Consider the following 23,315-nt stretch of genomic DNA (forward strand, 5'->3'; position numbering starts at 1 on the left):
GCAGAGAAAGCCACATTGTTGCCGGCATAATAATTCAGCACCACTGAGCCATAAACTGCATGTGACTGATGACATATTGTATCTTTCTGTGAGAGACTAAAATGTTTTGGAACATTCATTCAGATTGAAAACTAAAACAGACACTGTCCCTGGGATCCAAAGCCCCATCAATAAGTGTGTTTTTTTCATTAGCATGTCTGTTTGGTCTCACCAGAAAAAAAGGGATGTTTTACCAAGGCAAGTTTCTATGTTTGTATCTAAGGCCCAATCAGGCTATAATCCTGGTGAGTTGTTAAACCTGACTCGGGTCCAGTCTGACAACAGCAACAAAAAGAGATGGAACTATATCCAGCTCATTATTCACGATCCAAACCACTAAATCCCCCCAAGAGAAAGCAAACTGTCTCTCAGAATAGTCATATCTAGGCTCATGTGTCAGAAACACACAATTACAGCAGCAAAGCACGAGGAAAAATGAGGGATAAGCATTGTGTATGGCGGAGAAACAGACAGCCTTAAATTTAAACTGTCATGTTAAGAGGCCTAACCTTCACTACTCGTGTTTTTGTGTGCATTTGTGCTCGCGTGTGGAGGGCAGCAGCAGTTCAGGCTGCCGTCTGGCCACCTCCTCACTGAATAGGCAGTCACTCCACTCACAGCTTCCAAAAGTGACACGAGGGCTAATTTGCCATTAGCATCTAAGAGGCCTTTTCATTAGTCTTCCCAAGCTTCTCTGTTAGCACCACTAGGAAGTGAGAAAGACAGGGAGGATTAGGGAAAATGAGACATGACATCGAATTTATAGAGAACAGTAATTAATTTTGCTTCCGTCCAAGCCTCCCCACTGACTACCAATCTCTCTCCAGACCCACTGCCCCCCCCCCAACATTTCTACTTCCCTTCGCTTGCATCACAACTCTATTGAAAATGACGAGGACAAAGATTAGATTCAAAGCATTAACCTTTGTACTAACGCTGTTATTATATAAGTGGAGCAGAGGCCAGGGTATCCGCTCAATATTAATTGCATCTAGTGGCGGTGCAGTTTGGGCAGGATGCACCAGTGAGAGCAAAGAGGCCCACAAACGTTTTGCCCCGGGGAACAAACGACATTTAAAAGCACTTCTCCCGTTGATTAGATTTAGCCTACAATATGACAGCTATCCCAGAAATCTTTCTCTCATTCCCTTAAGCAGCATGCCCTGACCAAAACAAAATGGGGAAGGTAACAAGAGAAAAGATGAATTAAATAAGACTTACTTGAAAAAAATAATGGCATCTGCTTTAATCCTTTTATTTACCCTATCATGTCTTATATAAGGTTAAAAGACTCTCTGCAGAGAGTGTATTGAAATACTGTAAATACAAGCATGAGAATAAATGCAGAAATGAAAGAGACACAGCAAAAATGACAGAAGCAATGTGCCACACTGACTTATAGCATTTTTTTTTTCCATTAATCTCCCACTGCCTTCAAATAAATCATGTGTCTGCGCAAAGACACGGACACACAATCTAACCTCATACTCTGCATAATCCAACAAGTCAATTGATCTAATGCTTCACATAAAACAGAAGGTTTACTTGAATTTACAATACAGTAGCTGAATATTAAATCCAAAAAGGACACTGACAGTGATACTGACAAAGATAAAGTGAATCTGTTCTATAAGGGAGCACAAAATATGCAGAACTGCACAAAGTTGCAGATGTAACACCATGAGCCTGGTTATGCTATTGGCATGAAGCATTTGGAGTAAAGGAAGACCAAGGTTTTACCCCTAAATAGCATTTTGTTTTAATTCACGCTTAACAGGATCTTTTTCTAAAACCACAGCAGCTTCTGGTTAGAGCTGTGGCTACAGTGATTAGCAAAGCCTCTAGCTCTTATATGATAAAGAGAAAGAAATGTACAGGGACACAGAGGGCTCCACAGATTAACTTTGCCCTGTCGACATAAAGCATTACATACTGAATGGTACTTGGAGCCAAAAAGCATCTCCCTAAACAGGAAACATAATTCACATTAGAGAATGACTCGTCTGGAGGCAAAGTTCTTACAGAATGCAGGCCGTTCTAAAATGTGACACATGTGTTGGCGTATTGTACAACATGACATCAACAAACCAAGACTGAATAATGTGTTTTGCCCCAGACTAAATCCAGGCTAAATTATTGAACCTTCCTGTATCTTATCCTCCTCTTTTTAATGCAGCAATGTGCTGATACCACAGAAGAGTGGATCGAGTGGGAATGTTCGTCGTTCTTAACCCGTGGGTAAATTCTAAGAGAGATAATGCGCATGTGTGTACGTGTGTGTGTGTGTGTGTGTGTGTGTCTGTGTGTGTGTGTGTGTGTGTGTGTATGTGTGTGTAAAAAAGAGAGAGGAATAGAAAGAGAGGAGCTACAAAAGACATACGAATATGAAAGAGGATAAAAGCTTTTCTTGTTTCTCGAACATTTTAATATTTCATGAATGGTTGTTTGATGTCGGTTTAAATATTCATGTTTTTATGCTTAGGAGGAAGAGGGAAATGATGCAAAAAAAAAAAAAGTTATTCACTCTGGTACACCGTGCTACATACACACTACAGGAAACCAATATTCTCCACACATACACAAACAAGCTCATGCACACCACAGTCGCATAAACTGCTCTCTTTCTCTCTAACAAGACACAATGAAACATGGACACTTTTCTTTCAGCGACAGCTCCGTCGTTCACAATAGGGCCCACATCCACAGCAGATTAACAGAAAGTTGACAAGATTAAGATAGGGAGTTTGGCATGAGACCAGCTGTTGAGGGCTCATTTTCTATTAGGCAGATTAATGTTTCGGCATATGTCCTCGCTTCCTTCTTAGTCTCCTCTTAAGTGCACTGACCCAGGGGGTGTCCTCAACACCTGGGAGTGTGTCTGTGTTTGCTTATCCTTCTTTTAAATGTGGTCATCCCAAGCTTTAAGATTAACTGAAAATATATGTGGACTAGCTGCACTGCAATATCTATTTGTTTTCTACCATTTTCAGCAAGAAATCAAATCAGCAAGGTAATCTGCAGGTGCAATATCAAGGGCAATAAAGCTGGAAACCTACCTGCGTAGTGAGATTATTTACAGTTTCATGTTGTTTTCTGCTATACATTCAAAGTTGTCAACCACAATGATACGTCTCTAGAAAAGCAACACAACTGCTCACTCACAATGCAGGCACCCTTTCATTGAACAGAGTGCTCCACTAGCCCAAGGCTTTGCGCTGCTTGCTGTAACCTGATCGGTGATCAGCAATAATAGAGATGCTCTCAAATGTGGAAATCAATAGAAGCCGTGTAAGCTCCGTTTACTTTGTGCCACACCCGTCACTGCTGTATTGTGTTCAGGATACGCCTGCTGCAGATGGTTTCTGACCGCCCACAGGGCAGTTGGTGCAAGTGCGATGACTCTGAACAGAACCCCCACTGGCGACATAATGGAACCCAAATCAGACCATCAAATAGAGACAGCAGGCTGCAAATACATGGGGCGCGGGCACACACACACACACACACACACACACACACACACACACACACACACACACACACACACACACACACACACACACACACAAATACAAGATGAAGAAAAATACATTGATAGTTCTTCAAGAAAACCACCCATCCGTCTCCAACAAACAAGAATTAGTTGAAATCTGCTTTCCACACAAGCCAGGATGTTAGGATGAGATTAAGACTATGGTGTGACAGGATGAAAGAGACTGCCACCCTTTATCCCGCTGTTTCTTGGCTGTTTAACTATGTGTCATTGCCTGCTTTCCATTGTGACCCATAAATGTCATGTGTGGACCAGGGTTTAAGACATGTGTCTTAGGCATACTTTGGACACGTCCTCTGCCACTTTCAAGGTGACACAGTCGATGCTTGATGCTGTAGACAAAATGTCACCTGCTTAATTTAATATCCAAGGATAAATGTCGGCCATGACAAATTAGTTGGGGGAACAGCTAAAAAAAATCGTGAAATAAAATGATTGCTGCTTTGGGCCTTCTTCTGTCCTTCTACTCGACAAGCTGAAAGCCATAGAGCAACACAATGGAGCCTGTAGTTAATTAAATCTATTTTGTCAAGCCAATCCTCAGAGTTTCTGTCCATTTCCCTACAGGTACAGATCAATTTTCCCTAGGAATTAGGAGGACTGAGGTCAGTCCTCACAGGGTTAGCATTGGGGGAATTACAGCTGTCGCCTTGGGCCAAACATAAACCTCTGGCCCTAGGGTCACAGGGATAAAATCATGACACAGCGGCCTGTCTCTTGCCGTCTCCACAATCTAATAAGACCAAAATCTAAACCAGCAAACAACCTTGACCCACATCGATCAAGTGTGTTTTTAGCTGTGTGTATGTGCAGTGTATGTGAAAAAAACGAAACAATGACAGACTCATTTTTTCACTGACTAAAACGTCTGCATTAATCCAGCAAGTCAATGAAAAGTCCTGCCTTAATTTTGTTTGGTATATGTGCCGATTTTATAAGACTTAGAACAACCGCCTCTGTGGTTATTTTACAATACGTTGTAAAATGAAAGCCACATCAAAAGGTGTATCTTAAGCACTTACACAAGTCAAATTGAGGCACCTTACAAACACAGTAAAATACTTATGATTCATTGATGTCTCCCTCCCTAAGGGTGCTGTAGACACTGGTGATTGCTGTTCCACCTAAAGCTCTTAATTAGCCCATTAGATTAGTTGGCTTTGGAGCAAATTAAACTGATCATTCTTTGTGGAGTTGGCAATTAAAAGGTAAATGTTTCATTATTCAGTGAGAGGGGACAATAACAGCCAGGTAAAAAAAAAAGGGTTGCGTGGTAAAGGCTGCAGTGTGAGAGACAATGTAGTACTCTCTAACGGCTGCGAGGAATTGATTAGCCAGCTCACATCAAACTGGCAGCTAGTGCAGGACTTCAAATTGGAAAAGGTCATAGTCAGGTATGTGGAATCAATGCTAAGCACTTTGTATTCACTGTGTCTCACATTATCTGGCTCTGGGATGGTTTAAAGTTTTCTAAAAAAACAATTATCAAAAGACAAAGAGAACCTTCAATAAAGAAGGTTAGAGCTTGTGATCGGGGAAGTGTCACATGGGGCACATCTATTGTGACAGTCAAAGTGAAACAGAGGGGAAGACTTGATATTGCTCATTTATCACAAACAGATGAAACAACACAATAGTGGCAAGCGGTGGGGTCGTGCAGTGACATGCTGTCACAATACACTATTTGGCAGAGGGAATTCAATTTTCTTTCCGCTACGTGCATGTCCACCATAACTGACGGTTTTCACAAAGGAAACACACCAATGGAAAGTGATAACCCAGCGAATAAAAAGGCAATGTGGCTGCAGCTCATTTCGAGCACGTTAATTCCAATGTTGGAAACATCATGTCACACTGCAGTGCTATGATTTATACCCCCGATTTGTCACATGAATGCAGCTAGCATACTTATTAGCATCTTAAGAGTCCTGAGGTGGAGGAGGCCGAGAGGGTCAGTGTGCTAAACAGATTTCCATGCCCCTCTCAACTAGATCCTTAGATCTTCTCTGCCTGAGCACTGGGCATAAACCCCACAGCCACAGGGGTTGACTCTCAATTAAAGTAGGCATTAATTACTTAAAGGAGGTTTAATCAATCAGGGCCAGATGGCGAACCTGAAAAAGAGAGCAAACTCTGGGCAGCAGAAGGGCTTACCACCCCGACTAGACTAGAGGTGGCTATAAAGTGCTTTATTAGAAAATATATACAGGGCTCATATTTTATAGATTATAGTTTTTATATCCAAAAAGGGTTATCAAGCAAAGAGCTGCAATCTCCAAATACGCTGACTGTCATCATTAAACTTCTCCCCACTTATTAAAACACAAACTTAATAAAAATTTGAACAATTACATTTTCTCTTGAACAAAACACACTTACGTATTACCAATTTTGGATCCTGATTATTTTTAAAGCTAAAGCCAATTAAATAAGCAGCCCTGGCCATATGTGTCTCTGATGTGTTTAACCCCACAGAGATGACGAAAAGAGGCCACTTGGCCTCGGTGCTGTACTATCCTGCCCTGAGGCACCACATCCTCCATCTTCATTTGTACTCTCTTAATTGGCTTTGACGGTGAACTCAAGCATGGCTGAAAAATACCCTGCTCTTAGTAAACACTGGTTGAGAGACACATGTTCTCAACATGGGAAACCCGACACCTTCTCTAGGACAAGTAGTCATGTCCAGCTGATCCTCGCTCAACACCTCTTCAAAGCATGACACTGAGCTTCACATGTTGCTGCCATCTCCACTGATGTATTGAGTTTCTCATGGGAGATAAAGATATTGTATTCATGAATCGTTTAGCTTGTGTGAAACAAAAGTTATCAAGATTGGCATTTGCTGAGGTGCTGCCAAGTCAAAGCAGCATTTTTAAGTCTGAGGTGTTTGGGATTGGTTATCATTGCTTGCTGAATTTGAAGATCAAAAGTTATTACCTCCTCACTTTGTCACACAGTAGGCACAGCTCCTGGTCAGTGTCAGCACTTGTGTTGGGTTCATTAGGTTGTTCAGACCTTAGTGGGAAGTTGCTTCATCATATTCGAGACGGCAGCACAGGCTGTCTGACCGTGTGGCTTCTCCAGAGCTGCTCTGCAACACTTCAAAAGCCTCACAGTCAGTCTTTATGGAGAGCTCTAATGAAAAGCATGGCATGAGCCCCAGTGCTTTTGATTCTGCTAGTAAGGAGTCATACATGATTGAGTAAAGCCAAGCTGAATCACAGATAAGGCACTGAGAGGCTGAGAGAACCAGAAAGAGGGGCAGGGTGAAGAAAGACAATGGTAATGTGGCCAAAAGGGTTAGCCACATACTTAAAACATGGAGGAGGTGGAATGACAGAGGGGGAGGGGGAGAAAGCGAGATATAGTTTAGCACATGAAGGAGACACTGTGATAAATGCCTCTTGTTATTCTTTCCTCATGTACTGTACAAGTCTACTGCAATCCAGGCTATCAGAGTTCTTTATTGTGTAAGACCTGTTTCTCCTTCCTATCTCCCAGTGCAGCAGCTGCATCACTATACTGGGCTGTTGTGGCTGCAGTGCCACCGCTTTGGCATGCTTGTGCACACAGAGATCTCCCCAACGATTACCAGATAAAAGCTCTTTAATTCACAACACATGCGGCAGGGGTTTATACACACTGCAGACTGGCTAATTCCCCCTCAGCCACACTGCGATATGAACTCCATGCTGCACCAATTTATGTGTGTGATGAGTTTTACGCAGACTCCTCTACTTATCATATATATGACATGCTCCGGCACATTGCTGGGCCAGGGAAAATATCACAAAGTACAATTATGGGAGGACCAGTGTGGATATTTCATTATTAATGAAGAGAGTAGTTTTTAGGGCTGGTTTCTTATTGAGAATTATTGGACAATCCCAGATAGAGCTGAACTGAACGGTAGTACGATTTTCAAGGCAGATATATCACACACACGGAAAAACATGTGCACACTGAACATATTCAATAAGCACAATGTTACTAATGCACACTTTACCAACAAGTACTCACTATTTCATACTAAATTCCTGACACTCCACTCCCATAATTGGGCTAATTGGCAGGGTTCTACTGATAGGAGGTGTCTGCCTCTGATTACACGGAGTGTTGTGTAACACATCTGCACAGTTTCTCTGTTAGCTCATTAAACATCAAGTTCCCTCACTGTTCTTTGGCCATCACCATACATCATTAATTGTGTCCGCCTGCTAATCATGTTAGCTGTACTTCCCTGGCTTTGATATTTATCTCTGTGCATGCTGCGTGACTCAATGGCCAGTCCTGTAATACAGTAAGATCGAGTGGACGGGTTTCTTCACCACCTGTGGACAGTTTGTATTTAAAAAAAAATCAATAAAAAAAATGTATTAAAACTCCTCTGGCAACTGGTTTAACATAAAAGTGATCTATTGCCAGAAAACACACATGCACAAAAACACACACGGCAATCCAAATAAAGACACTTGCTCACAGCTATGAGTCATACCGTGGGTGCCAACAATCAATGGGGCTCGTCGCACCCAGCTGGCTATAGTAGCAGAATGTACTAATTTTCTCATTTAGAAACAAATATATACTAGAAATGGATTAATGGTGTTTGATCAGCTTGGCAGAGCGACGCAAATTAGTATGCATGGATAGCAAGAGCCACGATGGTTGATTTTTGTATGTGATGTTCTGAAAGCATAAAGCTAATAAAAATATGAAAATTCAAAAGCGCTGTACTTTAGCTTGGTAGGAAGAGGCTTCATTACATGGAAAAAGGTGGAGATACAGGGGAAAAGGGAAAAAAAAAAGCTTAGGACCAGGGAGAGGTGAAAGTGGCCCTCATTTCATACTACACAGATTTTGGAAATTACTGGTGACAGCAGCTTGCACCAAGACAGGGAAAAGATTGATCCAGACAAGCAAGACTCTGTTTGCTTTGTTAAAAGTAATTAATCACTGCGGCCATGGAGGAATGGTGCCTGGAGTACTACGCAGCGTGCGTCAGCGTGTCCGCGTGTGTAGCCATATGTGAATACAAGTACTTGTGTGTCGCAGCATGCATTTTTGCACACATGTCGGAAACAGCTCAAGTGAGAAAAAAGGATGGAGTGCGGTGGCAAGGGGAACTTTAGGGGAAAAAAATAGGCAGATGGAGGAAAAAGGGAGAGAAGGGTGGAACACGTGCACACTGCACCCATTTATTCACATGCATGCACTCAAGAGGACCACAAGTGCAATCCATCATAAGAGCCCTATCCACACCCACTGAGCAGAGAACTACAGTAAAGGGGAACTGAGTTTAAAGGAGGCAGAAATAGGGGAAAATAGGGAAGAATTCTCCTTGTTTCACCTTCACTTTGCTGCAAGTAAAACGAAAAGTTACTGTAAATCTTCAGCTCCAGGTATTAAGAAAAAAAAATTTCACCATATTCACTCTCCCTCTCAATCACTTATTTTCCTTCTGAAAAAAGATGTATTAGCGATGTCAATCTGCTTTTCATCCATCATATTTGATGGATGTCAATTTTTAAATTGACAAAAAAATATCCTAAACTACTCTTAATTTTATTACATTACACACCCTACACCTAATTGTGCACACAGTGATTCTTTATATCGTGTGTTTATGTCTCATGTATTCTCCTGTATACAACAACAAATTACCCACAATTATGGTTTAACTATGTAAACTGTTGTTCTTGTTGCAAATATAAAAGCTAACAGCAAAAGGCTCAAACTGAAAACATGCAACTCTGTAAATCCCATTAGATCTTTCTCTTACTATGTCACACACAGACACACACACACACAAAAACGCACACACACATTCCCTGAAGCTTTCTTTGCTGTGATCCAAACTCCCTCCTCCCCACCCTCTACACTGCAGTGATAACAGCAGCGTGAGCCTAAAGCCACAGAGACACAACACAACCCTGCACAATGCGAGTACACACACACACACACACAAAAGCTCACACATAAGTCCAGTGATCCCACAGTGAGTCGGGGGGGGTCTAAGGGAATGGACGTCACTGGGCAATGTGAAAATTTGATGTGATATTGTGAGTGTAGAAGAGAAGAAGAGATGGTGGGTCATGGGGGGGGGGGGGCATGAGAATACTAAGGGTGTTCTCTAGTGTCATATTTCTAACCCTAAGTTAGACAGTGCAGCAGCAGCTGCTGCAGCTGAGACAAGCCATGTGTCGAGAAAGCACTCACTGAAGTGTTAGCTGTTCAGCCACAGGCTTGGACACTAATAGAAACAGAAGCCAGGGACCCCTCTCTGGGAGTGCCTCGGCTGAAAAGAATACCAAATCCTCCTCTCGTGCTAATGATTACCTCGAGCAAGGTGCAGGTCCACAACACAACTTTGCAAATGAATATCAGCAAACCTCCAAATTCAAATTAGCACATTGTCTGGACCGCTCCCTCTACAGTCAGCACTCTGTGGTGCAATACCTTCAGGACACAGTTTGGCTAATAGGGGCAATGATTCTCTGGCTAAAGCTTAATACTGAAGGCTTTGTATCACCTGCAACTGCACTTTGTGGGTCTCTGTATTAATGCAACAGTTTGGCAGAGCACAAGCCACCAGTGTTGGGGGTTTTAGAGAACAGATGTGGCGTGATAAATGGTGAAAAGGCACTGAACCCCCCCTTTATATAGCATGAGCGTATGAATTACCTATCAGGCTACCCAGCGAGTTATGACCCCAGTCAATGTAGCCAACCAGGCCACCATCATTTACTGAGCCACTAGCCCCTGTTTGAAACCCTGCTACAACTTACACACACACTCAACCACCCTCTGGACTCAATCTCATAATATATTATTATATGGCACCGTATGTGAGTGATGTTCTATTGTTTAACTATACTATAGACGCATATTTAGACATATATTTATAAGTATATTATATCATTATTACTAGGGTAACTGACCAGATGAGCATAGGATCCTGCCATGTCAGCTTCATTTAAAGGCCTGTTTCCCTGCAGTTTGTATGACCACACTAGTCTTTTTACAGTATGTACACAAAAATACACAGTCATATTTTTTGCTTACATTCCTCTACAAAATGTTACTGGAAATATATTGCTACATACTATATTTTCAAACTATTTCCTATCACTATCCTTTCTGCATCATTTATCATGTTGTGGCATTAAGATAAAATCCTGCACTAAGCCATCTTCTAGTGCTACTCTATGAATAAACTTCCTAATATCAGCCAGTGATGGCTCATTATGCTGGCCTATCATGCTGTGCCTCTTTTAAAGTGTTTTCTCTCCTGGGTAAAAAAGGAAAAAAAAACTCAGCTACTATGCTTTTTTTGTGCTGGTGGATTAAGCATCCTGTTTTAAACATTTTTCTGCAGCTTTTTTCCCCTGGAGCCTGTGGAGATGAAGAGAGCTTTGGAGTGTTCAGAGAGAATTTCATTCAACCTGTAGTGCTTCAAGTTTCCCCAAGGGATTTTCCTTTCCTCTGTCAGGGGTCTGAAAGCTAAACAACCCTGAGGAGAGGGCCAGGGAGCCACTCATCTACTGAACAAACATGTTAAGCACAGACATGGTGGAGCGGCAGGCTGTTTACAAGGCTAACCATCATACACATCACTCCGGATCTGACTCAGAGAGTTCCTCTGAAGAGATCGTATGACAATATATTTTCATAAAAAATAATAATTAAAAAAGTATACAGCATATTCATAGATGCTAGAATGTTGAAGTCATACAGATCAAAACAAAAGTTTGAGCGAAATCACAGATCAAAACACTGTAATTGTGAAAAATGAGCACTTGATGGAGGTTTTGTCTTGTTTTTACTTAGGAGAAAAGAAAACCATGTTTGAATGAAGAAAAGAAAGGAAATCATATCTTTGACTATGATTTCATCTACAAAGCAAAAATTTAAATATTCACATTTGCTGAAATCACAGCACACAGGCACAAACAAATATACGATAAAAAGTGAAACTTGTGTGTCCATTTCTTAATGTGTATGTGTGGTGACTGTGCACGTGTGCTCTCCTTCTATTACTGAGTTGCCCTATTAAACCTATTGCCTGGAGAGACCAGAGTAATTACTCAGCCCCTCACAACAGCTTTTGGACTCTGGGCCAGTTTCGATGTAACGCTCCAAATGTCACACACCTTAGCTGGCAATTAAAGACTACCCTCTCTCAGTTCCTGTTTAAATGAGGTCCATCTACTACAATAAAAACTGTGAGCTATTCAGCCTATTTTTTATTGTCTTAAATTTAAAAATTTTCTAAAGACAAAGCCTTCATTAAAGAAAATATTTGGTGGCATATCTGATTACAAAGGGTTATTATGCCAATTAGTACATTGCTTGAAATGGCCATCCCTGCTTTGCAGACAGTGTCTGTGTGTCACAAGTGCAGAAACATTAGGTGCTAATTACCTACAATGAATCAAAACACAAGGTCACAGAGCAGCCACGCTTAATGCAAACAGCAGCCTGTGCAAATTCTGACACCACTTTCCTGTCAAGGCTCATTCAGTAAGACCAAGGCACATCCGCTATTCTCTATTGAGGCCACTCACCCTACTGTCACTCTACAATGCGTGAAGTCCAATTAATGGACTAGAATATCTATGCACGTCACAATGGCAGTTGCTGAACCCCTCCTTCTGCCTGGGCCTAGCTACAACGAGTGCTCAGTGTTTATGTCACCTCTTAATTGCATTTTCCCCCCATGGTAGAGGTATGGCTTTGTGCAGGCGCCCCAAGGAAGAAAAAGAAGGTCAGGCTGCCAATTTAGAGCTGGCAGGTTGAGAGTAGCGGCAGCACTTAGTTTCGCTTGAGAAGAGAATGGAGGGTTCCTGCTCATCTCCGGAAACCAGGACAAACAAAAGAGATAAGTGAAGGGGAAAAGAAGACAAATCCCTCTCCTTTGCTTTCTTGAGGCACTGGGAGAGTGACACCAAGCTTACAGACAAGCCGCATGTTGTGATTGGACAGGGACATCATGGAACAGGAGGAAAGGTTTTCAAAAGGACATTTTCATGTCCTGTACCACTGAGACATATTCTCAGTGGTCAAGGGAAAAACATGTCGAATATCTATTTACACAAAGCATTTGCCATAGAGTATTTTAAATGTTTCATATACAACATAAGTAAACACACTGGAATATTATCTTTGAAATTAATACTGTGTCATGATCTGGCCTTGGACTGCATTTTGTCATGTTTCACCAACTTCACTTCCTGTCCCAGACATTTACTTTGTAGCCACTCTTTCTTGTTCTACACTGATCTCCGCCACTTTACACACCTCATCAGTTCTGATTAGGTTCACCTGATCCCCTCCCTACTTAGACCCAGCTCTCCCCAAAATTCCTTGGATCCTTGTTGTGTGCCCAGCTCCTGGCTCTGCCTGATTCTGTTTTGTGGGCTCTACTACCTGATTATTTGGTCTGAGGTTTACTCTGTTTTTCATCCTGTCTCCTAGTTATCTTTCAGTGCGCATGTTTTTGGCTTCAAGGTAGTCTCTGTTTAGTCCTTTAGGAATGTTGGCATTTATGTTAAGTTGTTAATTCCTGCTCTGGATTTTTCTTGCATAAAGCTTTTAATTCATAGTCTGTATTTACCCCTGTTTATTTTTCTGTAGTGTGTACTTTTTTTGGATTGGATTGGATTGGATTTACCCTGCATATTAATGTTCAGTCTTGCTACTTTTTCTTAATGTTTTATATTTATACACCTTCATGTACAAATTGGGTCCCTACATTATTGTTTCAATTCTTGTAAGCCCATGCACCCACTGTTTGGGTTAGTAGCCTCTTCCTTGTAGATTTCCTTCGTTTTGTCCTTGTGTTCAGATTCATACTTTCATTCATACATTTATACTAGTCCTGATTCGTGTTTATTCCCTAGTTCCTGAGATTGTGTAAATATTCTATTATTTAGTTTTCTCTAGTCCTGGTTTATGTATTAATGCTCATATCCATAGTCCTAGCTGCATCTTTTTGGTTCACTTTAATTCCCTATTCCGATCCTTAAGTTTATTAGCTCCACTCTTGTTGAGGCTGTATGAGCCAACCAAGGGTTCCCTTAATCTGTGTGTCTGTCTGCATTAGACATCCCCTTCCTCTAATGGTGCCAGCTTTTTCCTTCTCAATGGTGTGAACTTTGGTTAGTCTTTTCTCGTATTTGTTACTAGTTTATTTTCTTGCCAGGCTTCCTCTCGTCTTGTTGCACTTGGGTCCACCCTCAATACAAAAGCTGACAAACCGTGAAAATTCTGTCTTTATCAATTGCATAAAATAAAGAATTTAAAGGCGTTGTTGACAGAAAAGGGACTTTTCTGCTGGTACCTATAACTTATTCATAAAGTCATATTCGATAACCCTGCCAAAACTTAGTATATATTTAAAGCATGAATGTGGACGACCTAGAGCTCAACAAATAGTATTAATAATAGACTTTGAGTCATTCAAAAAAACAAATAGCGCTGAAATAAAGAATATAAGTGCACTGGTATAAAATGTCACGTAGTGCTGATGCATTTTGATCTGCCGCTGGTGGTTAATGGATTTTTGTTGATCTGTTCCTCTTCAAAATGGTGATGCTCTGTAACCTTAAATGGAACTTTTGCAAAGGAAAGTAAATTCCTCAAAAATCCCAGAGTCAGAGAGCTTTTAAATAAACTAAACTATATGAACTTGGGGCATTGCCCCTGATTGGGAAAAGAGCTACAACCATGAAGAACTTCACTAAAAGCAAAAGAAATACAGCACTTTCACTGCCTAAATGACAAATGGCCTTTCAGCAAAGTTAAGAAATGTGTGCCCCAGTTGCTACTATTCTTTCTTGAACAGATATGCTCTGACAAAGAGCCAGAGAACCCTGGACATTTCATTTCTTTCCATCTCTCTATATTTCCATTAAAGCATCTCAATATGCCAGTAGAGGAGGAGAGAGTGAGAGAGAATGAAAGAATAAACGGCAAAGGTAGTTAAGAGGCAGTCTGTTTGCACACACACACTGCATACACACAAAGGATTTGGGGCGGTATATTCACCACTACACTGTGTATGCACCTAACCAACAGTAGTAACATACATACATACATACATTCATGTGTGTGTGAATATGTATATGTGTATTTGTTTGTGAAAGCAAATCAGTTCCAGTGTAACTCTCTTTTGCAACATGAAAAGAAAAACAGGCACCGATCTCTCTGACCACTTGCACACAAAAGGACCAAGGCTATTTAAAAAGGCAGGCAGTATAACCTATTGGTCTTCCTCTTTGCATTGCAGTGTGTCCGGGTCAAGCTGCCAGTCTGTTTCTTCTGTCTCTCTTTGCCGGTCACAATCCAGAGTGTCACTTCACCAAGTCAGGAGGATATGGCAGCTCTGGTCAGGAGTTCATCATGGGTCAACAACTGGGTCTCACCCAAGGGGACACCAGCTATTGTTTATGGAAAGGGATCTTTTCTGCAGGCGATGAGCCATGAAGGGCTGTTCTTATTAATGCAAATAAATCAGCGCTGCACCGGCTGGAAGTTGCACACTAATTACCAGCTGATACGATTAAACCATCATATTGTTCCTCTTGGTGTATACAACAATACATCATGTTCAAAGAAAAACCTGAGTGAGCGATGGAAGAGGGAGGAGGCAGTTGAAAGGTGGGGAAGTTAGGTCACCCATCAAAAACACACCCATCACTCCAGTGGTGACCTATTTGACCTGGATAATGCACAACCTGCACAACCTCCCCCCCACCACCCCTCCACACACACACACACACACACACAGAGTTGTACAACAGCAGATGCTGCCTCAGTTTCTGCAGCTGTCTGTTCTGTTCAGTCATAAACCACCACTCACAAGCAACGGTGAGTGGTTTCTGACACCCTGGTCAATTACACAGGTATATTTATCACAGCCTGCAGACAAAACTTACACAACAGCTCAGACCAAGTGCTACTCCACCACCACGACTATCTCCTGGCTGCAGATGGGAATGTGGCTATTGAAGGCTAGTTATCCTCAAAGAACACTGTCCAAAACCCCTTGTCTGCCTATGACCCGAGCCACTCTCATGACCCAGCACTGCAAATGATATGGCCATTACTGTGAATCACCCTAAACACTTAGCTTTTAACTACGCTCAAAACTGGAGGAGCCTTTGAACATCATGCCGCATGCTGAAAGAGAGCCTCAGTGCCAGCCCTGGGGGCCCCAGAGGCTTGGCCTCACTCTCTCATGTTTTTCAATACACAACCAATGAAGCACATGAAAAGAAAAAAAATATTCCATATAAGAAAAACAATTGCTGTGAGGACGAAGACATCGGAGTTAAGGGGCAAGAGATTTCAGTGCCGCAAAGGACCTTAGAAATATACTGTATCTGACATAATTTATCCATTGATATAAAAATTATGAACACAAAATGAATAAATGTCTTTTCCTGCCTCACTCTCTTAAAGCCTTCCTCATCTGGTGCAGCATTTGTTTCCTCTTGGGAGTTCATCACTTTCAGAGGTGCTCGTTTTGATGATGCTGACTCTTCTTGGTCTCTGGGGGGCAATTATAGCTGCCCTGTCAAATAGCACAACTCTCCAAAGGACCAGTTCTCTGCCTGAGGGGCCCTCTTATACCCCTTGAAACCCCAATTTCGACCTCTCTGAAAGTTGCTGCACACCAGCCCTTGAACTCTAATGAACAGAGCCCAAGAAAAGACAGACAATAATGAAAATAGCATTCTAGTCAACAGCGGGGCCCAGCTCTACACCTCAACCTTTCAACACCTAACACAAGCCCCCACCCCCTAAAAACCCCTGCAGGCACACTTTTGAAAGACAACCTTTATCCATTTTTTAACTCCCTGGTGAACAAATCCTTATTAGGAGAGGGAATCCAATTCTCTTTTCAAGGCAGACACTGAAGTCTCCAGAAGCCCACCCACATCTGAGAATGGGGGTGCCATCAGTGATGACTCTATTCAATCAACCCCGTGGCCAGGAGGTGAGAGAACGCAGCAGGCTGGACAGAGGGCATCTAAACGCTCCTCATCATCACCTCTGCGTGTGTTTTCTGTAGGTGTGATCATCTGTCGGGCCCTGAACCTTAATTAATCACCTCCAAAGGTCAGAATGGCACAACAGCTAAGGATCCCCACTCAGCCCACCTAATGGCATAGCTCCCTGAAGGAGGTGAGAGGTGACACATGTAAAGCAACACAGCCTCCATGCTAATGACAGTGAAAGCAGGTGGCAGACTTAGACCTGAACCCCTCGGCCAATTAGGGATATTCACAGAGGAAGCTGCAATTTAGCACTCAATGTATGAATATCACATCCGTATCTCCAGTCTTCTGCTTGTCGTTAGCTGTTAGGTGTGACTGGCATGTGGGTCATCACCTGCCTAGCTCAGAAGTTTGTGTGACAGGCAGCCTGTTAACTCGTTGCTGTTATAGCAGTCTTCCAGCAGTAATATCTTCATACTTTTTTCCAGCACTGCAGTGATGGACCTAATTATCAGGGCTGAAGAAAGACCAGGCTGGATAATATAAATGTCGGGAGATTGTGAGAGATGCTCAGAGATCTCATCAGAATTTCTCTGAATCTTGCTGCAGCGATCAAAGCCAAGCAGACAAGAGAGCACAGAGCTAAGTAAAGGTTAGAATTAAAACATTCATACCACCGTCATCTACAATAATGCAGCTTTTAAAACTCCACCTCTAATATGAATCCTTTATACCTTTGTGTCAAGCCTCCTATAAGAAATAATAAAGCCAGAGCAGCACATATATTTAGAGATAAGTTACATTAGCCTTCACATTCTCCCATTGACTGCAAATTATTAATGGACTGTTTTGCTTTAGGTAGATTATCTTTTAGCATTAAAATTTTATTTCTGCACAATTCATCACTGCTCTAAAGACAATTACTAACCTCATACAAATACTTATGTACTTGTTATTTAGTGTATTTGTTGTATTGTTTCGGTTTGATGATTTCGGACAGCAGACGTAAAGCTCAACAGTATTAAATTCTTCTTTTAACTGTCATTTGACATTTTTGTGAATAAAATTCACCCAAAAGTTACACAAGTAGCCTTATAAAGTAATTTTAGCGGCAGCGAATATGCTAATGATCAAATCTGGTGGGCATGCAGCTCCTCATGAACAGGTGGCACTAATCAGTCTAAAGCGAGCAGTTTTGCAACCAGTTTGTGGAGTGTTGTGAATCTGACATGGAAAACCTCAGATAGAAAAGTAGGAAAAATTAAAGACACATATACAGAGAATGCTGTTACATGAAACGTAACATCCGTGTCATTACGGTCCCCCCATTCTCTTTTTTTAATAAAAAATTAATAAGGAATGCTGATCTTATTGCAAGTCAAACCCTCTCTTAATAGCAACATAATGTTTTTTTTTAATTGCACACCTAGCTATTCACTAACCTGACAGCTTCAGTTTAATGTTTCTTGCCTTGGCAAAGGATCTTTGCACAGCAACATGTAGCTACAGTGGGTGACACATAACGCAGTGCATCTTCCACAATGATGGACAACCTGCATGTCTGTTTTCCGTTTCTGTTTTTGGGGATTATCTAAAAGAATATACAGAACAAAAGCAGATTTATAATGTGTGCATGTGGGGGGTTAGTAAATGTTGCCTCTGTGCCGCGTGTTTCAATCAGATTGAGCGGGTGCAAGCGCAGCACATTATTCTCCCCCTGTTCTGCATAGCGCTGCGCTAGGCTATGTCCTCCTGCTGTATTAGTGTGATGTATGTGTGCTGCGCCACACCACACCGCACACACTCCTACCACACTGCTCCAAACACCCTCTGCGGCTTTTTCATTCCACCTGTCAAACTGTTATTCATCTCTCTCGCCTTCTCTCTCACCCTTCTCGCCTCTCTCTCAATCCCACCCTCCCTCACACTTGCTATATCTTTTCACCCACCCCTACATTTCTCTGGGTTATTGTATCCATCACTTATCTTTGTCTTTATGAGCATCCTTACAGCTTTGTTTTCCTCAAAAGGAACACAGTAGTGCACAGTTTCCTGAAAATACATCATTATACTATATTATGACTGCACATGCCACCCAAGCCTTCACATGCATAGTATGAATTACTGTTAAAATTGATGAGAGTGGTAGAGATGTTCAAATCAAACAAAATAAAAGCACCAAAGGTAGTTTGTCACATTTGTCCACTGTGCAGGGCAGCTCTGACAGCAAGTGACGACTCGTTCCACCAGTGGCACTGGAGTGTATGACAACCAGTCAAAAAAGAAGACAAGAGAAAGTGCTTCTTAAGTTCCACAAAAATAACAATGTATCTGAATAACACAACTTGTCAGTTCAATGCTGCTGTGCTTAATAGAAATGAAGCTTGCTAAGAGGAGGAGGGAACCCACAAGGTGAAGGTTAGAAATGTAATCTGAGAAAGACAATTACCATCACTTATGGTGTATTTTGTGAAGCAGGCCTGTTTTTATCAGTGATGCTAATTTATCTCAATGGTATTTACAGAGGTCCAAGAGAAAGGCACAGTGTGAGGGAGAAACCCAGAGAAGAGGCTGTCAAACCAATTCCCACCAAACCCCGCTTCCTTCATTATCTATGGCTGTTGGCTACAGAAATACTTAATTAGGTGGCTGGTTGTGTGCTTTTGCTTTGTTTGCTCTGTCTACCTCCTTTGTTCTTTTTATGTATATGTGCTTTATCATTAAAATACAAAAAGATGAGAGGTGATGGCTGCTTTTACTCAATAAATGCATGAAAGCATAAAGAGGTTACTGGTTCTGATTTCTATTTATGTGTGTGAAAAATGCATAACGCCCATGTGAAGGGTTTATTTTTCATATTGTAAATTCCCTCAGAAGATAATATGAATGTAAGTACCTTATTATGTGATCGGTAGTCACTGCTTCAAAGACACTTTTCATATTAAAATCCAAAAAGTGTCAAAAGTATTTCCCTGCAAACTAAACTAGACCTGCAGCAGTCAGGTTTCCCACTGAGCAGCTTTGATCATGTGTGTTTGAATGGAGGCAGGTGCTTCAGGCATTTAGAGAGTATGGGTGAAGACCTCTCCCCTGAATGGCCCTAAACTCAGACAGCCCAGACAGAGCAAGGGTAGAGCGTCACTTTGTGCAGGGCAATCAGGCCACCAGCTACACATTCCTAATCACACTGTGGAACTGATTCAATTCATTTGGCCTGGGAATAGATATGGAGCCATTACGTCCTTATTAACAAAGTGCGGAGGTGGAGCCACACCTGAGTGCTTTGGGAATGGGCAGAGCGCTCAGTTGATTCCACTGTGGAGGAGGAAGTGAGGCAGGATGGGCTGCTATTTAAAGAGGAGGGAGCTAAATTTGATTAATCCATAAACTGATTTACTACGTCTGATAATGTGCTGGTAACACATCCACACTAGGATAGCTATTATTATATCAGTTATGGTTCATGACCATCTAAGATAAGGTTAAGCTTTGGGCTCAAAAGAGGAAAGGGGCGTAATTATGTTAGCATTAAGGCAATAGACCACTATAATTTCTACCAAGGTATATAAAAGGTGTGACATGTAGCTTGAGGACTACTGGGACTTGGCAGTTCGCCCAAGACCTGATTTTTTGTTATCTAAGGTCTATTAAGTCCAGTTATCATTTAATTAGCAAAACCCTGACTCTTCAATATGCTTCTCTAGTCTTTGTTCTAAAAATCAATTTTAATGTTTTACATCACTTGAAAATACCACATTGCAACTATTGATTTTGGACTTCACAAGAGTATTTTAATGTATTTATGTGTATTATGAGTTTCCAAAAAGGCATCAAGAATAAAACAATCTTAATATGTACAATAATGCAACTTGTAACCAGTAAAGGCACAAATTTGTTAGTCTCCACATTCAGAATTTAACGAAGTCCCCGAAAAAGCTACAGAAAATAATACGTTTTACAATAAAACAAACAAAATAGTTCCCCGCATATCATAGAAAATGACATACATTGACTGAACACATGAGGTAACAGCTATAAAAGGGTAGAAAGTGTGAGCAGACTGACGCAGAACAAAGTACCAGCTGATCTGAGAGCTCTGTAAGGCTTAAGGAAACTGTACACACATCACTAGACCTCAAGAGGAAGAGGAGGAGCCCAAAGCCACTCTTCGGCTTGGTGGCCAAAGACAGATCGCCAGGATGGTATTTCCGGAATGTTTAACCAAAGCCTTGAGAAGCTCGAGGGATGCTGAAATTATACACCCCCGCACAAGCACGTTCAAGTCTGGGAGCTGTTACTCACAGCTCAGAAGAATGTAATTTATGTGTCTGTTTACTAACACAAGCACTTTGTTCTAAACCCCAGGGGGTCACGTTCCTCCACCAAGTCAGTTTCAATTCCCCATCAAGGTAAATACTGTGTGAAAGTGTTCCCACACACTGGCACAGTATGACGGAAGCTGGTTAGAGTTTTCCAGACTGATCAAAGACAGAGTTTGAGAGTGGAGTCTCTTCTGTTCTTACACTGGCATGATATGTGGGGCTTCACGGTTCACAGCGCGCCACATGCCGATGTCAGAGAAGAACGACACACGGAGCAGAGGGAACTCATAAAAACGACACAAGCATTACATCAGCAGCTACAGAACAGACACACACATCGATGCACGTGTACACGTGTTTACCTGTCTATCCTAAAATAACCGAGCAAAACGAGGGGGGATTCTGTAGTGTGTTTTTTTTTGGCATGTGTGACAAACATTTTAGTGTACGGGGGTCTAACGGCATTCATGTTGACTCCCACCAATCAATTCTAAAATGTGTTTTGTCAGAGAGGGAGATGGGATTGTTAAGTAAGGTCTGAAACTAATAATTACAAGATGTAAGATAAGAAGAGACAACAAGGGGAGCAAATATACATCTCTGAGCGTGAGAGGCAGTAACCCCAGCACCAATGGCACCCACCAGCCAGTCGGGCCTCCCTCTCAGACACATGTATCATTAGCCATCCTTTCTCTCAGGCTTCACTGATTTTCCCTCTTCTAACACAGCCATGAATCACTAATCATATGAGACCACACGTAAAAGTGGGAAAATTAACCATTAAGAAACCATTTATTGCCAAAGGACTGCATTAACTGAATGAAACTAACCAGTGCTTTCTTTCATGAGTGGCCAGTAAGAATGCTAACATGTATTCTGCTTATTTACTGTAGTAGGAAAATGTAGAAATATCTCAATTTGTTGCCTCTTACCTGCTGTGGAGGCTTTTCTAGGTGCTTGACCAATTTTAGCAATCCACTGCTGATGAATGCATTCCCCCCCCCCTCATTTTTATGGTCTATACTGTTCAGTGTTTGGTCAACTGGCAGACATGATGTACACTGGCGCTAAGACAGCGCCCTCGCTTTCCTGTGGAGCTGTGTGAATGTGTGCGCAAACGATAAGCTCAGACTAGGGGAATCCTGGGAAGGCTGTGAGGCATTTTGTGAGTAATCTGACCCACAGGGCAAGCTTAGGCCAAGCCATGTAGTAAAGGACAATGAGCCAGAGCAGTGGAGAAACTCATACACAGCGGCTTCCCCCCAAATGACTTTAGACACGCTTCCATCCACAGTAACAGATTATTGCTGTTTATCCTCTTTAAATTCTGAATTTTTACATGTGTGAATTGGAGTCTTTGGCCTGATAATGGCAGTTCTCCACACCTCCCCTCTCAGCTATCGGCGGTCTGGGTGCTCTGACGTGTACTTTTAAAAAATCAATTGCTACAGCTGTGAGATGAGAGTGTAATACTGAATACATTTTGTGTTTCCCACTGTAATCTTCTCCCTCAACATGTCAGAAAAATTGTGCTGCCTCTGCCAAATCTAATAACTGGCCCCCTTTTCTCCACTATGTGTGCATATATATGCACACAAACAACCCCAACACACACACACAAACACACACACAAAAGTTAGAAGAGGTGGAGATTGAGAGTGTGGGGACTGGTAATCACAAACAGGAGAGGATCAAATATGTATTAAAAATAACTTGTTGTAGGAAAAAAATGAGTATTCTTCCTACTCTAGAGGATGGACCACACATGTCATCTGTATGCGGTCCTCTTCAAACTTATTCACTCTGACCTGAATTATTTGTGTTTTTGTACTCAAAGATAACAACTGCTCACAATGCATTCAGGTTTCAACCATTCAAAGCCCCACTTCTCCTGTGTCAAGTCCCCTTTTCCCCTTCCCATCGCAATTCCCATCCAATTGCTTATCGCCTCTCCCCTTGAAATGCTTGCATTTCCCTTTTTCAGCAAAACTGCAATTCCACCAGTCTGGGTAATTTATGCAGTGATGTATCCCCCACATCTCATGACCACCTGTCATGTGGAGATAGCATTTTTGGTACTATTAAGCCAATGCATTTAGCAGATAGGGGGTCTCTGGCTCAGTCAGCATCCTAACACATCGCAGACACCTTATGACTAAAGACACTGATATTATAAGCAGGTCTGCTGGAGCCCAAACCACTAGTATTTAAAAGCTCTGCTTCTGAGATGTACAGACGTAGCTGTGAAGCTTGAGTGTCTCAAACAGGATCAGAGAGAAAGGGGAACAACACTGAGGAAAATGAGCCATCATCAAAGCATGTGTGAAGGCTTCCCGTGCTGCAGACAGCCCGGGAACGGCAGCATGTCACCATCTTTCTAACAACAGTCAGCGTAAT

The 23,315-nt window shown here is 41.9% G+C and overlaps 1 protein-coding gene across 4 annotated transcripts in view; it reads right to left on the reverse strand.

The window, feature by feature from the left end:
* Positions 1-23,315, reverse strand: part of LOC137135929 (tetratricopeptide repeat protein 28-like) — a 155,679-nt gene that overhangs the window by 61,807 nt on the left and 70,557 nt on the right. Inside the window, exon 1 of one of the 4 annotated variants that reach the window (XM_067520766.1) lies at positions 549-590. The exons of the other annotated variants lie outside the window; for them this stretch is intronic. Within the exon in view, the coding sequence (XP_067376867.1) occupies positions 549-575 (27 nt within the window). The 5' untranslated portion in view covers positions 576-590. Of the gene's footprint in view, positions 1-548; positions 591-23,315 lie in introns of those variants that run through there. 4 annotated transcript variants of the gene reach the window in all.

This window comes from Channa argus, chromosome 11, assembly GCF_033026475.1.
Source record: "Channa argus isolate prfri chromosome 11, Channa argus male v1.0, whole genome shotgun sequence".
Classification (NCBI taxonomy): domain Eukaryota; kingdom Metazoa; phylum Chordata; class Actinopteri; order Anabantiformes; family Channidae; genus Channa; species Channa argus.